Genomic DNA, 12,374 nt, shown 5'->3' with positions numbered 1-12,374 from the left:
ATTTGTTAGGTCACACTTAGGAAAGCCTGCTACTGACTAAGACACTCCTGTCATTCTCCACTGGCCTTCATCACAGTAAGATAACTAACTGTGAATCAAAGAACAGAACAGGACGCACTTGAGGGAATGTACAGCAGGTACTTTAGACACCTGGAACTCTGGCAAAAATTAACTATAAAGTAGAGTAAGATAACTCAGGAAAACCAGACTGATATCCAAAGTTCTGGGATCTGAAAAGAACACCTTCAAAGGTATGCCAAGATATTTCAATTTATATATAACAGCAGGATCATTAATTAATAATTTTCCATTTTTCTAAAAGTAATTATAGCAACAAATAAAATCACCAAATATTTCCTGGAACTTGCTAAACATTTATTTTGTTGTGAATTTCTGGTGTATTCAGCAGCTAGCTTCTTATGAGTAATAGCCATACAAGAATCATGGAATTATCTATGAAAATATTTAAGGAGCTAAAGAGGTGGCTGGGTGGTTAAGAACACATACCATTCTTGCAGAGGACCCAAGTTCAATTCCCAGCACCCACAGGAGACAGCTCACAACTGCTTGTAACTCCAGCTCCAGGTGATCTGATGCCCCTCTGACCCAGTCCCCACAAATAAGTAAAAATATTTTTATGTTAAAAGAAGCAGCCTTGAAAAGGTGGTCATTATTGATCCACTGAATAAGAAAATAATAATGAGTGAGATTTAAAGTTTAAAAGCACATGACTGTGGCATATAATAAGATAAAAAAGAACCACTTACTCCATTCTCCTTTCTCCGATGCTCACCGGGAATTTTCACACCATTTCTTTTTACACTTGGATCTTGGGATCTTGGTCCACTCACTAAATACAGATTCAGAAACTAGGCATGAACATTAGAGTTGAGAGAAGTTCCACACAGCAGTTCCTTTCTGCTTTGTTTTACTGCTATCTGATTCTTGAGTTGACTGTACATTTAAAGTATCTTCTAACAGCAATAGAGTTCAGATCTCATAATTAGGCTTGTTTTGAAAACGCAATTATCTGAAACAATGAACAGCACTAAGGAAGCTCACATTCCACCTATTCCCTAGGAAGCTGCCCGATTCACTCAACAATGGCGAGAAATTACTGCACCTGTGACTCCAGGTAATTTGTACCATTTGCTTATAGTTGTTCCTCCTAGTTCTAGACCATGCAGTAATGAACTGAAAGAGCTTCAGAGGAACCTGGTTGCACAGGCCTATAATTTCAGCTCCTCAGGAGGCCCAACCATGAGAAGCCCAAGTTCAAACCCTGCCTGTCTCAAAATGAAAGGAGGGATGCGGGAACCAGAGACAAGCTCAACAGACTAGTAAGGTGTTTGCCGCCAAGCCCAACCAGCTGTTTGACTCCACGGACCCACAGGGTGGAAAAAGAGAACTGACTTCCTAAGTTTTCCTCTGACCTCCACATTCATGCCACAGCACGAGCACACATGCATACCAGGACATGAGCGCACACACGCATGTGCGCGCACAGACACACACACACATACACACACACACACAAATGTGTACACATATACTGTGTGTGTGTGTGTGTGTGTGTGCGTGTGCGTGTGCGTGTGCGTGTGCGTGTGTGTGTATACATGGATTAAATATATATGTGCAATTTTTAAAAATGTAAGCAGGCTGGAGTATATGGAGATAGCTCAGTGGTAGAGTGCTTTCCTGGCATCCACAGGATGCTCGTTCAATGCTTCAATGCTTCCTTAGTACAGAAATGGGGAGGTGTTCAATAAAAGAAATAACTTAAAAATGCAATCAGTCTACCTCTTTATTAACAGTGAAAAAATAAAAAATAAAAAAATAAAAACTTGTACTTAAAAACAAATCCAGTGGTATTTTGATAATTTTATTTATTGGGACATTCTGTGGAAATTTGTAAGTATACTGTGAAGTATATCCTCATTAATTTATAAAAAATATTTCCATTTCTCTTGATTTAAAAAAGTCTAACTAAAAACTAATGACTACTCTGCATTTTTGACTAAAAAGAGTTTCAAGCCAAAACATGTATCTTGGCACTACTCAATGCACAATAAAGGAAAGGAATAAATTTAAACTAATACATATATGAAATATCAACAAAGATAACTTTTAAAATGTGTTAAACTCATACCCATATTTTCCAGAAATTAAAATAATTATTACAATTACCTGAGAGATTTTAAGACAACCATTTCTGTTGCTTGAATTTCTAAAGGTCTTATAATAAAAACCTTGGGGTAAATGCTGAAAGATCAGGGAGACAAAGGAACAAGCCATGTCTTATATCTAGAACTCCTTAGCCTGAAAAGGCCTCTAGCCGAAAGAGGTTCCTCAGCCGAAAAGGCTTTGGTTCCTGTCTCCTCACATCTTATATACCTTATATACATATATATACACACATATATATTTATTTATTTATTTACTTCACCCAGCCATCACTTCCTGGGGTTAAAAGTGTGTGTGCCGCCACTGCCTGCCCTGTTTTCTCTCCTAGACTGAGTCAATCTCATGTAGTCCAGGGTGGTTTTGAATGCACAGAAATCTAGATGGATCTCTGCCTCCCGAGTGCCAGGATTAAAGGTGTGTGTGCCACCACTGCCTGGCCTCTATGTTTAATCTAGTGACTTGTTCTGTTCTCTGATCTTCAGCCAAAATTTATTAGGGTACACAATATATCACCACATATTTCTTTGAATCAAATATCTATTATACCTATCAGGAAACTTAGAACAAATTCTTACATCAATAAATAAATATGACTAGCTAGCCTCAGAGCCAAGCATTACACTCAGTATGTAACTCTAATGCTAGCTTTTAAATGCTGGTTGACTCTCTAATACAATAACCTGAATAATTTATTATAGTATCTCTGAAGAAAAATATTTTTCTACAATACAAATAATTGCTTTCTTTTCTGTCTCAGGGAAAAAACATTCAACTAGCTTTTATTTTAGCCAGTTACATGATTGACAGTAAAAAGTGAAAGTTTTAAAAACAATTTCAAAAACATTGTGGGTCAGTCTTAGTTGGCGGTGCACATTATCAGTCTCCTAATCCTCAGCAGTCTGAACTAAAGAGGGAAGCACAGACCTGCCTACAGCAGACTGGAAAGCCAGCCATCTTGCTCTCCACTAGTCTAAACGCTGTGTGGCACTGGTGTTTGCAACAATGTGCAAACAGCTCCCTTGTCTTAGTTAACACTTTATTTCTCACATTACAGACACTCTGAAACTGCATAATGCACTATTGGGAGGCTACTTAATAATTCACCCGGTGCTGTACACAGCAAGACATTTGAACTGGGAGATGGATAGCCAAATTCCAACTTATTAGAATTCAGAATATATACAGTAATGTAAACACAGAAGAAAATAAAAACATGATGCAAATGTCAATTAAAATGCATTTTTAAAAGAAGGCTTAGGGAGGATACCTCTATGCATATTTAAAATAAAATTACAAACACCAGTAAAACCGAAAGGCTGTAAGTCAGCCTGGTCTGGGTGATTCGGGTTTTCCCTCTTGGCTCTGCCACTAGGTGTGTGGCCTGACAAGCCACTTAACCCCGACGTATCAGCACTTCTCATCGGTAGAGTAGAAGGCGCCAAACTAAGTCAATTCAGAGCAGGTATTATGTGCACACTTGGATTAAAATAAGAGCAAATAATAAAACTGGGATGTTTAACTACCCACTCATTAAGATGCTATCTACATTCTTACTCCCAAGAAAACTGTCCGGAACTTTCCTCTAGAAATCCCAGCATGTTTGGAAATGGAGTGATTCTGTTTCAGCTGGTGGCTTCCCAATGAGAAGGGCTCTTCCCTGACTGAAGGCGGGTTCATCTGCACCTTACAGCCAAGGCCCCATTCTCAGGGTCTAAACAACTTGCAGCCCACAGTCTCCACTTGGTGTCTTACTGTCTGTCCTCTCCTGTCCTGGATCAGTTATGAAGATTTAGCCATCCCATTCTTTTAGGCCCTCCAAGTCTGCCTTCATTTGGGACCCTGCTACCCAAGAGATCATCTAAGTTCTGTTGCCAAGTTGTTTCTAAATCAGGCTCTTTTTCAGGGTCTAACCTGAAAGAAGAAAACCACTGAAAGGGGTCTATACCCGAAATCTCATATTTAATCATTCTGCTTTTTGACCGCCCATTCCTCCATTTGTTTGTTAATCTGATCATGAGATTCGGCCATGGGATGCCATCTACTCTTTCCCCATAGGCCCATCCTTTCACCCCTACCCCACTGCATCGTGAGATACCTGACAGTATCTAGAAATCAGCCATGAAATAAGCCTCTGGGCATGCCTGGGGGGAGCATCTGGATCAGGTCAACTAGGGCTTGAAGACCTGCTAACTGCCAGTGGCCCCATTCCCTGGGTCAACAATCTGAATTGTGCATAAAGGAGAAAGCGAAGTAAGCGCAGTATTCATGATCGGGCGTCCTGACTGTGGATGTGAGGTAACCAGTTGCTTCAAGCTCCCCCCAGTCTGACCTCCTGCCAAACACACCGTATGTACCCCTTGACCTGTAAACCAGAATAAACCCTCGGCCCTCCTAAGTTGCTTCTGTCAAGGTATTTTATCACAGCAACAGAAAACATCACTAAGATACCCACCCAACGTACACATCACCTTGCCAAGCACTGCACCACCACTGAACTCCCAGGAAGTCCATCAGGCAAACCCAACCCCAGGCCAGTCTGTCTTCCATCACAACCTCCTGAGCTGCAGAGCACTCCTAGGAGGCACAGGTGTCAAGTCTCTCATGAGTGGCCTCGATGCTTCCAGCACCCTACTTCTCCAGTACGCATGCTCTCCTCTTCCTAACAGCTCGGTCTGTCTACCCACCTCCATCACCACCACTTCCACATGACTTTATCTCCATCCCCAAAGAAAACACGTTTTCAGATGAGAAACACCTCAGCTTGCACCTGCAGACACCCAGATTTAGGTGTGTGTGGTTTTCTCTCTTTCCTGTTAGTGTGAGGAGGTCCAGACTCCTCCTTTTATCTCGGAGGAGAACCTCAGGTGGAGACACACATTTTCGGGGACCCTGCTGTATCTAGTAATCATTCCTCCTCCTTCTAGCTCCAACTTCTTGCTTTACAGACTCCTTCCTACCACATTAAAACCTACAGGCAAACTTCTCCCTTCCTCAAGCAAGCCATATCTCTTTCTCCCCCCACTACCAGTCAAGTCCAGACTAAGAAACCTGCCCCACTGCTCTAATTCCCTAGCTTCCCTTCACCCTCCAACTCCCAGCTTCTCGTCCTATGCCTCTCCTCAACTACTACAACGCACAAAATAAAAGCCTCAACACTAGTTATGATTCACAGAATATTATGTACCAATATCCCTGCTAGGGGGGCGTTCATGACGAAGAAAGAAACGGACTTCATTCCTTTGACTTCCAAATCGTTGAAGAACATCAAACATTCGTTCATTATCAGCAACTGGGCGTTCTAAAAGAAAAAAAATGACATTATCTACAGGTAAAAGAAAAACAAATATACCTTAAACATAAACTATGTATCAAATACAGGAAATACTTGGTATTTCACATAACTCTTTTCTTCCATTAACAGAACTCAGAAAAATGGTATGTCACAGCTTTTCCACACAATCACTATCAAGTCAGGATAAAGTAATAGAAACAATGGGTATATATCAGCTGTCAGGGTCTTAAGAGTCTAATTCAGTGGCTCCTTCATATCTATCAGCATGCCATTTAATTTCTGAGAATTTCAACAGTTTGTGTGATCCACATAGCCAGAGACCTACCTCACTAATACTAATGTTCTATGTACTCTTAAATATATGAAGAAAAAATTAAAAGCAATTTTCTAAATGGCCTCAGGTCAAGTTTTAATTTAAAGTCTTTACTACAGTTTATTTCCTGTATGAGTTTAGGGGATGATATATAGGTGTGTACATATACATGCACATGTGACATGTGTGTGGATGTGCATGCCCATGTGTACACACGTGGAGGCTAACATCAAGATGTCTTCCTCCATCACTTTCCACTTTCCTTATTTTTTGAAACAGGGTCTCTTCACTGAACTTGAATTTTTGCCACTTTAGCTAATTGGCTAGCCAGTGAGTCCCTGGGGTCCTTGTCTGCACCCCATCACTGGGGTTATGGGGTGCAGCATATCCAGTTACATGAGTGTTGGGGATACAAACTAGACCCACGCTGTGTGCAGCATTTTATCCACTGAGCCAACTTCCCAGACCCAATGTTGACAAATGATCAGTTTATAAAAAATGTCAAGAGTGAAACTTATTCATGTGTAAAAAGAATATTTCAATGAGAAGATATTTAGCTCTTTTGCAGCAAGACTGCCAGCTCTCATAACTTTTCTGGAACAAGAAAAAAAGATGCAGCTAAATACTCCATAACTGGGAGCTTCAGTAGAAACAATGTATCTTGAGCTATTTAAAAACAAAACAAAACAAACAAACTTCCCACTCTGGAAGGAAGCTGGATTTAAAAACCCAATGTACTAGCTGAGAAGGCAAGTGCATAAACTCAGTTCTCAATGACATCAGTGTAATTTGTAATAAGAATATTAAATTGTCCTATGAAAACTATACACTGATCAGTAATCGAAGACACCATCTCTCAATGCCTCAGATAGACGACATGGACAGGGACAGGGCAGCCAAGCATTCAGCAGCCAATGTTGTGACTTAGCCCGGAACTTAATCTGCCTGGTTGGAACAAACAACACGCAGTCCTGGTTCTCCGTCCAGCAGCAGTAATGCATGTAGCTGCTTTCCACAAACCACGCAATTCTACAGTCCCTCAAAAAAAGGGGGAGGAAATTCTAAATAAACACCCCACTTCTCCCCCATCCTGGGAGGAGAGGGGAGGGGAGCGGAGGAGGACTGGACGGGTACCAGCACTCATCTCTGTCCCCGGTACCCTTTCCTCTGGAGGACGGAGCACGTCCACCTGCTCCACTTACCCTCACAGCACTGTAAGGGGGCGCCTGCCTCTCCTGCACTGAGAGATAGCTGAAAGCCAGAAATTTCCATCTCTGCACCCCTCAAAATCTAGTACACGGCATCTAAGAAACGATCTCCAAGCAAATGCACGAGTAGACAGAAGGACACGGAACGGGAAGGAGGGAAGAAGAGAGGCTTTAATATTTGGAGTGCAGCAACAGAACACACTTAAAGCTTTGGGGTAAGAATGGATGTCCCCCAGTTCTGGGGACCAAAGGCCTTGCACTGGAGTGCAGCTTCAGTGTGACAGCTCCCTCAAGCTCCTACCGCTGTGATGTCCCCACCATGACGGACGACAACCTCAACTGTCAGTCACAAGTTGCTTCGGCGTATTTACCATAGCAACAGGAAAATAAGACAATCCCCAACACCAATGGGAAGGGCAGGAAAAGGCAAGAGAAAGAAGAGAAGGGAAGAACGCTTCCCATTTCCAATAAACGAAAGCTTGACAGGGTCTCTCTGTGTGGCCCCGGCTGTCCTAGAGCTCACTCTACAGACCAGGCTGACCCCAAACTCAGAGATCCACTGCCTCTGCCTCCTAGGTGCTGGGATTAAAGGCGTGTGCCCCAATGCCCAGCAAGAAAAGCTTGAACATACAAAAAACAAAAAAACAAAAAAAAACCCCACCTCTTCTGAGTACCAAAATACCAAAGTACTTGACCATAACAATACCCCAGAAGCTTCCACCAACACATTTTAACACATTTGTCCTCTGCCCTAAGAACTATGCCTTTAACACTTGTTTGGTGACTTTCTTCTGTTGCGGGAAGAGAGAAAAACAAAAGGCTTTATGTCACCAAAAGTTGGAGCAAAAAATATGGCCTCCTAAGGTGCAGCCTATCCTGCTATCTGTAGGTGAAAACGAGCATTCCCACAGTGTTAATCCGAGAACCCAAAAGCAACAGAAGACAGCAGAACCCAAATGGAAAGCCAGGTCCATACCAGAGCCACACCACACTTCAGCCAAATGGCAGTCGCTCTCGCCAGGCTCTTTGCACAGATCCACCACATCTCTGCAGACTGTCTCCGGGGTAACAGGAACTTCTGTGAAGTGCTGCTCACTGTTACTGAGGTACACTGTCAGGAACATCTGAAAGACAGGGAAACCATCACCTGTTGTGTCTGCCCGCACAGCATCCCCCCAGATCCTGGCCCTGAAAGAAAGTGCAGGGGGCTGGCTGGGCCCAAAGCTTGGGTCCCTGTCCTTCCACAGATACTGCCGACTGAAGGGAACCACCACAGGACAGCCATTAGGCAGCCTCCAGACAGAAGGGCAAAGCAAACTTTTGTCTGCCAGTTTGATCTGTACTGTTTAAGCAAAAATGTAGCTAGACCAAGACATCAAAGAGATCTTTTCATGAATCCTTTCAGGGTTAATTAAAGATGTCATCCATGCCAGATGAGGTAGAACACACCTGTAGTCAAGCTCCTCAGGAAGCAGAGGCAGGAGGATTGTGTAGTTTGGGAATTCTGGACTGCAGTGCTCTACACTAATCAGCGTCCACACTAAGTTCGGCCTCAATGGGATGATCTCTCAGGCGTGAATGCTACAAACATACACACCAGTGCACTTCTTTTTGGAAGGATTTATAAAAATAAAGTTAAGTACATATTCTGATGCTAGGGATAAGAAACAGAAACCAGATCACAGAAGGAAAACTTATTTTTAGATCATGTGCATACATTAACTAGTCCCAAAAATTTTAAACTGAAATGTTTCAATCAAATCCAATACCTACTCTTAAGTATAGATTTCATTAACAAGTATAGATTTCATTAACAAGTATAGATTTCATTAACAAGTAGAAATTAGCTAGTATACCAAAACCTATCTGATCGTGTATATAAATTCAGTCCAACAGACAATTACAACTCATTGTAAATATTTCCCCTAGTAAAAAAAAATCTTAAAAAGCACTGCTACCAAAGTATGCCTATTAAATTATTTTTAAAATTTTGTTAATTTCTATGCTGAAGAAACTAACAAGATGCAGACAATGTTTGATGGCAATGCAAGTCATCCAATCCCATGAACACCTGCTCCCTGTGAACTGTCCCATATCAGTATGAAGAGTAACACTTGTAAGGCGCTATCCCACCTCCATTCCAGATGAGGAAGGGATGCAGAGAGTATGGGACCTTGATAAACAATAGATCAGGTACTGTCTTTCAGAGTAACCAAATGAGACTATGCTGACCACGGAGGAAGCATGGGGTTGGCTGGGCAGTGATGGTGCACAACTTTAATCCCAGCACTCAGGAGGCAGAGGTAGGCAATCTCTGAGTTCAAGGCCAGCCTGGTCTACAGATCGAATTACAGGATAGCCAGGGCTAGTCCAAGAAACCCTGTCTTGAACAAACAAATAAACCAAGTATGGGGTTTATGACTACAATAGGAAAAAAAGCAAAGTGAGTAGAATCCACACCCTGGTCACAGTGACACCTTACCATTACAGAGCTAGAGCGTTTGCCAAAAGTCACCTGACCACCCTTGCAGGCTGAAACTTCTCTGGCCATCATCCCAGTGAGAAAGCTGCACTAGGCTCTTCATAAAAGGGCAGCACTGAGGAGGGACAGTGACAGAAACGGACTCAGACATCACAGAGGACCAGAAGATGAGGAGAGACCTGGGTTCTGCTCCTCAGTATGCTAAAGCCCATTTCCTTGGGGACTTCGTCTCCACTTTTTGCAAATGCATCTCCTAACTTCCATAAACACCTATCACATACACAGTAATCCAGAAACAGTAGAAGTGGATTCTGTTAAAGTAGTAAACAGACCCTATAAAGGGGGAATGCTGTCAAGACGTCCAGTACAAACCCAATGTGTTCAAGCTAATTACCTCAGGTGTTGTGCGTTCTGATAACTGTCCCACATGAAGATGTGGAGTCAGAAAGTCTCAACTTAACCAACAAGGCAGCACAGAAGCTCCTTACACACAGCTCCTTAACAACACTGGGAAAAAGATTAACCAAGCTCAGAGAATGCTACTCTGTTGCTGCTGGGCCAGAAAACCCAGCATACTTAACCACAGCGGCACAGTATTAAGTAGAACTTCTCCATACTCCCCACCCACACGAAAACTTTCTCTGAAGTTTAAAGCTTCACTGTAAGTGTGAGACTTGACGCTGTTTATTCAATTATAGCAACGCCAGATGGAAGAAGATGCACTAAACACAGCCCGCCAGCAAATAAACACTGTTACATAAGAGCACCTCTGTGCACTCTGCCCTGCCTGCTACCTTCACAGGCATTATCCATCAGCCTTACACCAACTCTCAGACAAACAGACCAGGTATTATTTTCTCTTTCTCAATGAGGAAAAGACTCAGAGCAGTGATCTCCTTGGCCACTGAGACAAGGTCAGAGTACAGCTCTTTCTGGCCCATCCTCTACTCTTCAAGCTGTCCCTGCTTTTGGCAGGAAGATATCAGGAAGTCCTCCACTTGGCCAGCCACCCCAACTTAATAGCAATCTAGCCTTCCACTTTCTGAAAACCAATGGCTCTGGGGTTTTTTGGGGTTTTTGTTTTTGTTTTGTTTTGTTTTGTTTTGTTTTTTTGAGACAGGGTGTCTCTGTGTAGCTCTGGCTGTCCTGGAACTCACTCTGTAGACCAGGCTGGCCTCACAAAGATCCGCCTACCTCTGCCTCCCGAGTGCTGGAATCAAAGGCGTGCGCCACCACCGCCTGCCTATGGCTCTGCTATTTAAAAGCATAACTACTATAAGAATATGAGAGAAGTGCTCCTCCCGGGGTACCTGCCCCATGGAGTTAACACTGGTGTGAACGGCAAGCTCCTGAACCAACACCTTTCTTCCCCATAAAGACTAGCTGTGGTGATCTAGTACCTGTGCTAAATCCTCAATCTGAACCAGCAATGGCATTTGGTTGGCTTCCTGGAAAGATCTAATTAGAACTCCACATTCGTTCTACAGAGTACTTAGGAAAGGCACCTCCCTGAAACATTCATCTTTTTTTTAAAGATTTATTTATTATGTATATAATAAATATTATACAATGTTCTGCCTGCATGCCAGAAGAGGGCACCAGATCTCATTATAGATGGTTGTGAGCCATGATGTGGTTGCTGGAAATTAAACTCAGCACCTCTGGAAGAGGAGCCAATGCTCTTAACTGCTGAGCCATCTCTCCAGCCCAACAATCTTTTCTTTAAAATGAGTTTTATGCTGCCTAAGAACTGCCATTTAATCAGGTGCCACAATAAAAGCCAACACTGACTACAGACAAGACCATGTGTCCTGCCTACACCAACAACATTGCCACCATTAATTTTACAACTCCTCACTTCTACCCAGAGTCTCCGCTCTACCACAGTCCTCCAAGCTGTTACACAACAGGCCAGGCCTGTACCCACTAGAAGTCTGCACTCACTGTTCCTGTTGAGCATGTTCTTAAGCAGCCTGACTTGCCTCCCCTTCTGTCTACACAGCTGTCACCCTCTCAGTAACATCTTCCCTGGCAATCCCACCTAAAATTCCAACATCAAACACACACACACACACACACACACACACACACACACATACACACACACACTAGCCACCGCCTCTGCATAGATTCTGTACCTGCCAGTCCTCGGCTTTCCATCCATTACAAATGTGAGTGTCATGCAGTCAAGGGTGGTCTCTGTCAGTGTGCCTGTAGCACACAACACACATCAAATGCTGCAGACAGTAACACCCTGAAGCACAGAGACTAAGTTAAAGTCTGCACGTCGTACAGCTATGAAATGGAAAGCCAAGACCCAAACACACGCTGATTTCCTCCAGAGACTTTGCTCAACAGCCACATGGGACGCACTTGTCACTGACAGTAGTTCTGCCTTTCAGAGAACTTTTTTTGCCCACAACACATCATCTTACCCTCAGCTTATTTCAGTTAAGTTCTATCGGGTATCTCTAAATGGTCTTGCACATAGTATACAGCAAACTAGAGGCGGACACCTTCAGTTACAACCAGCCACCACCAGTCTACTTCTGATTCAATGTCCTTTCTATTCACTCAACATTTATAGATGATCTATGGTCTGGACTCTAACGTAGAAATAATCTGGTGAAATAGTTAATACTGAACAAATGCAGGAAGGAGAGAAGGGGGATTACAGAAGAACACAAAATCTATGTGGAAAAGACACAGCGGGGAGCTCCCTCTCTCTCTCCTATTTCCTGCTGGGCAACCCCAAGGAGAGCCAGATGGCTAGGGAGCTCTGGTGCACATGCACAAGTCACCTTCCTAAGACACAAGGTGAGAGAGAGGAGGGAACCATAGGGGAACCAAATGCCAGCTGAAGAGCCGAGCTCTTCTCCACAATGCTGGGAGGGC

At 43.0% G+C, this 12,374-nt stretch overlaps 1 protein-coding gene across 2 annotated transcripts in view; it reads right to left on the bottom strand.

Annotated features, from left to right (window-relative positions):
• The window catches only part of Tp53bp2 (tumor protein p53 binding protein 2), a 57,259-nt gene that overhangs the window by 29,809 nt on the left and 15,076 nt on the right, over positions 1-12,374 (bottom strand). For both annotated transcript variants that reach the window (XM_052737862.1, XM_052737861.1), the window contains exons 2-4: positions 7,974-8,121; positions 5,369-5,482; positions 768-850 (exon numbers count right to left, since the gene is read on the bottom strand). In XM_052737862.1, the coding sequence (XP_052593822.1) occupies positions 768-850; positions 5,369-5,482; positions 7,974-8,121 (345 nt within the window). The remainder of the gene's footprint in view (positions 1-767; positions 851-5,368; positions 5,483-7,973; positions 8,122-12,374) is intronic.

This window comes from Peromyscus californicus, unplaced genomic scaffold (assembly GCF_007827085.1).
Source record: "Peromyscus californicus insignis strain IS unplaced genomic scaffold, ASM782708v3 Scaffold_14__1_contigs__length_90479793_seg_2, whole genome shotgun sequence".
Classification (NCBI taxonomy): Eukaryota; Metazoa; Chordata; class Mammalia; order Rodentia; family Cricetidae; genus Peromyscus; species Peromyscus californicus.
The sequence above is the reverse complement of the archived record's forward strand: the minus strand, read 5'-3'. Positions and strand labels throughout refer to the sequence as shown.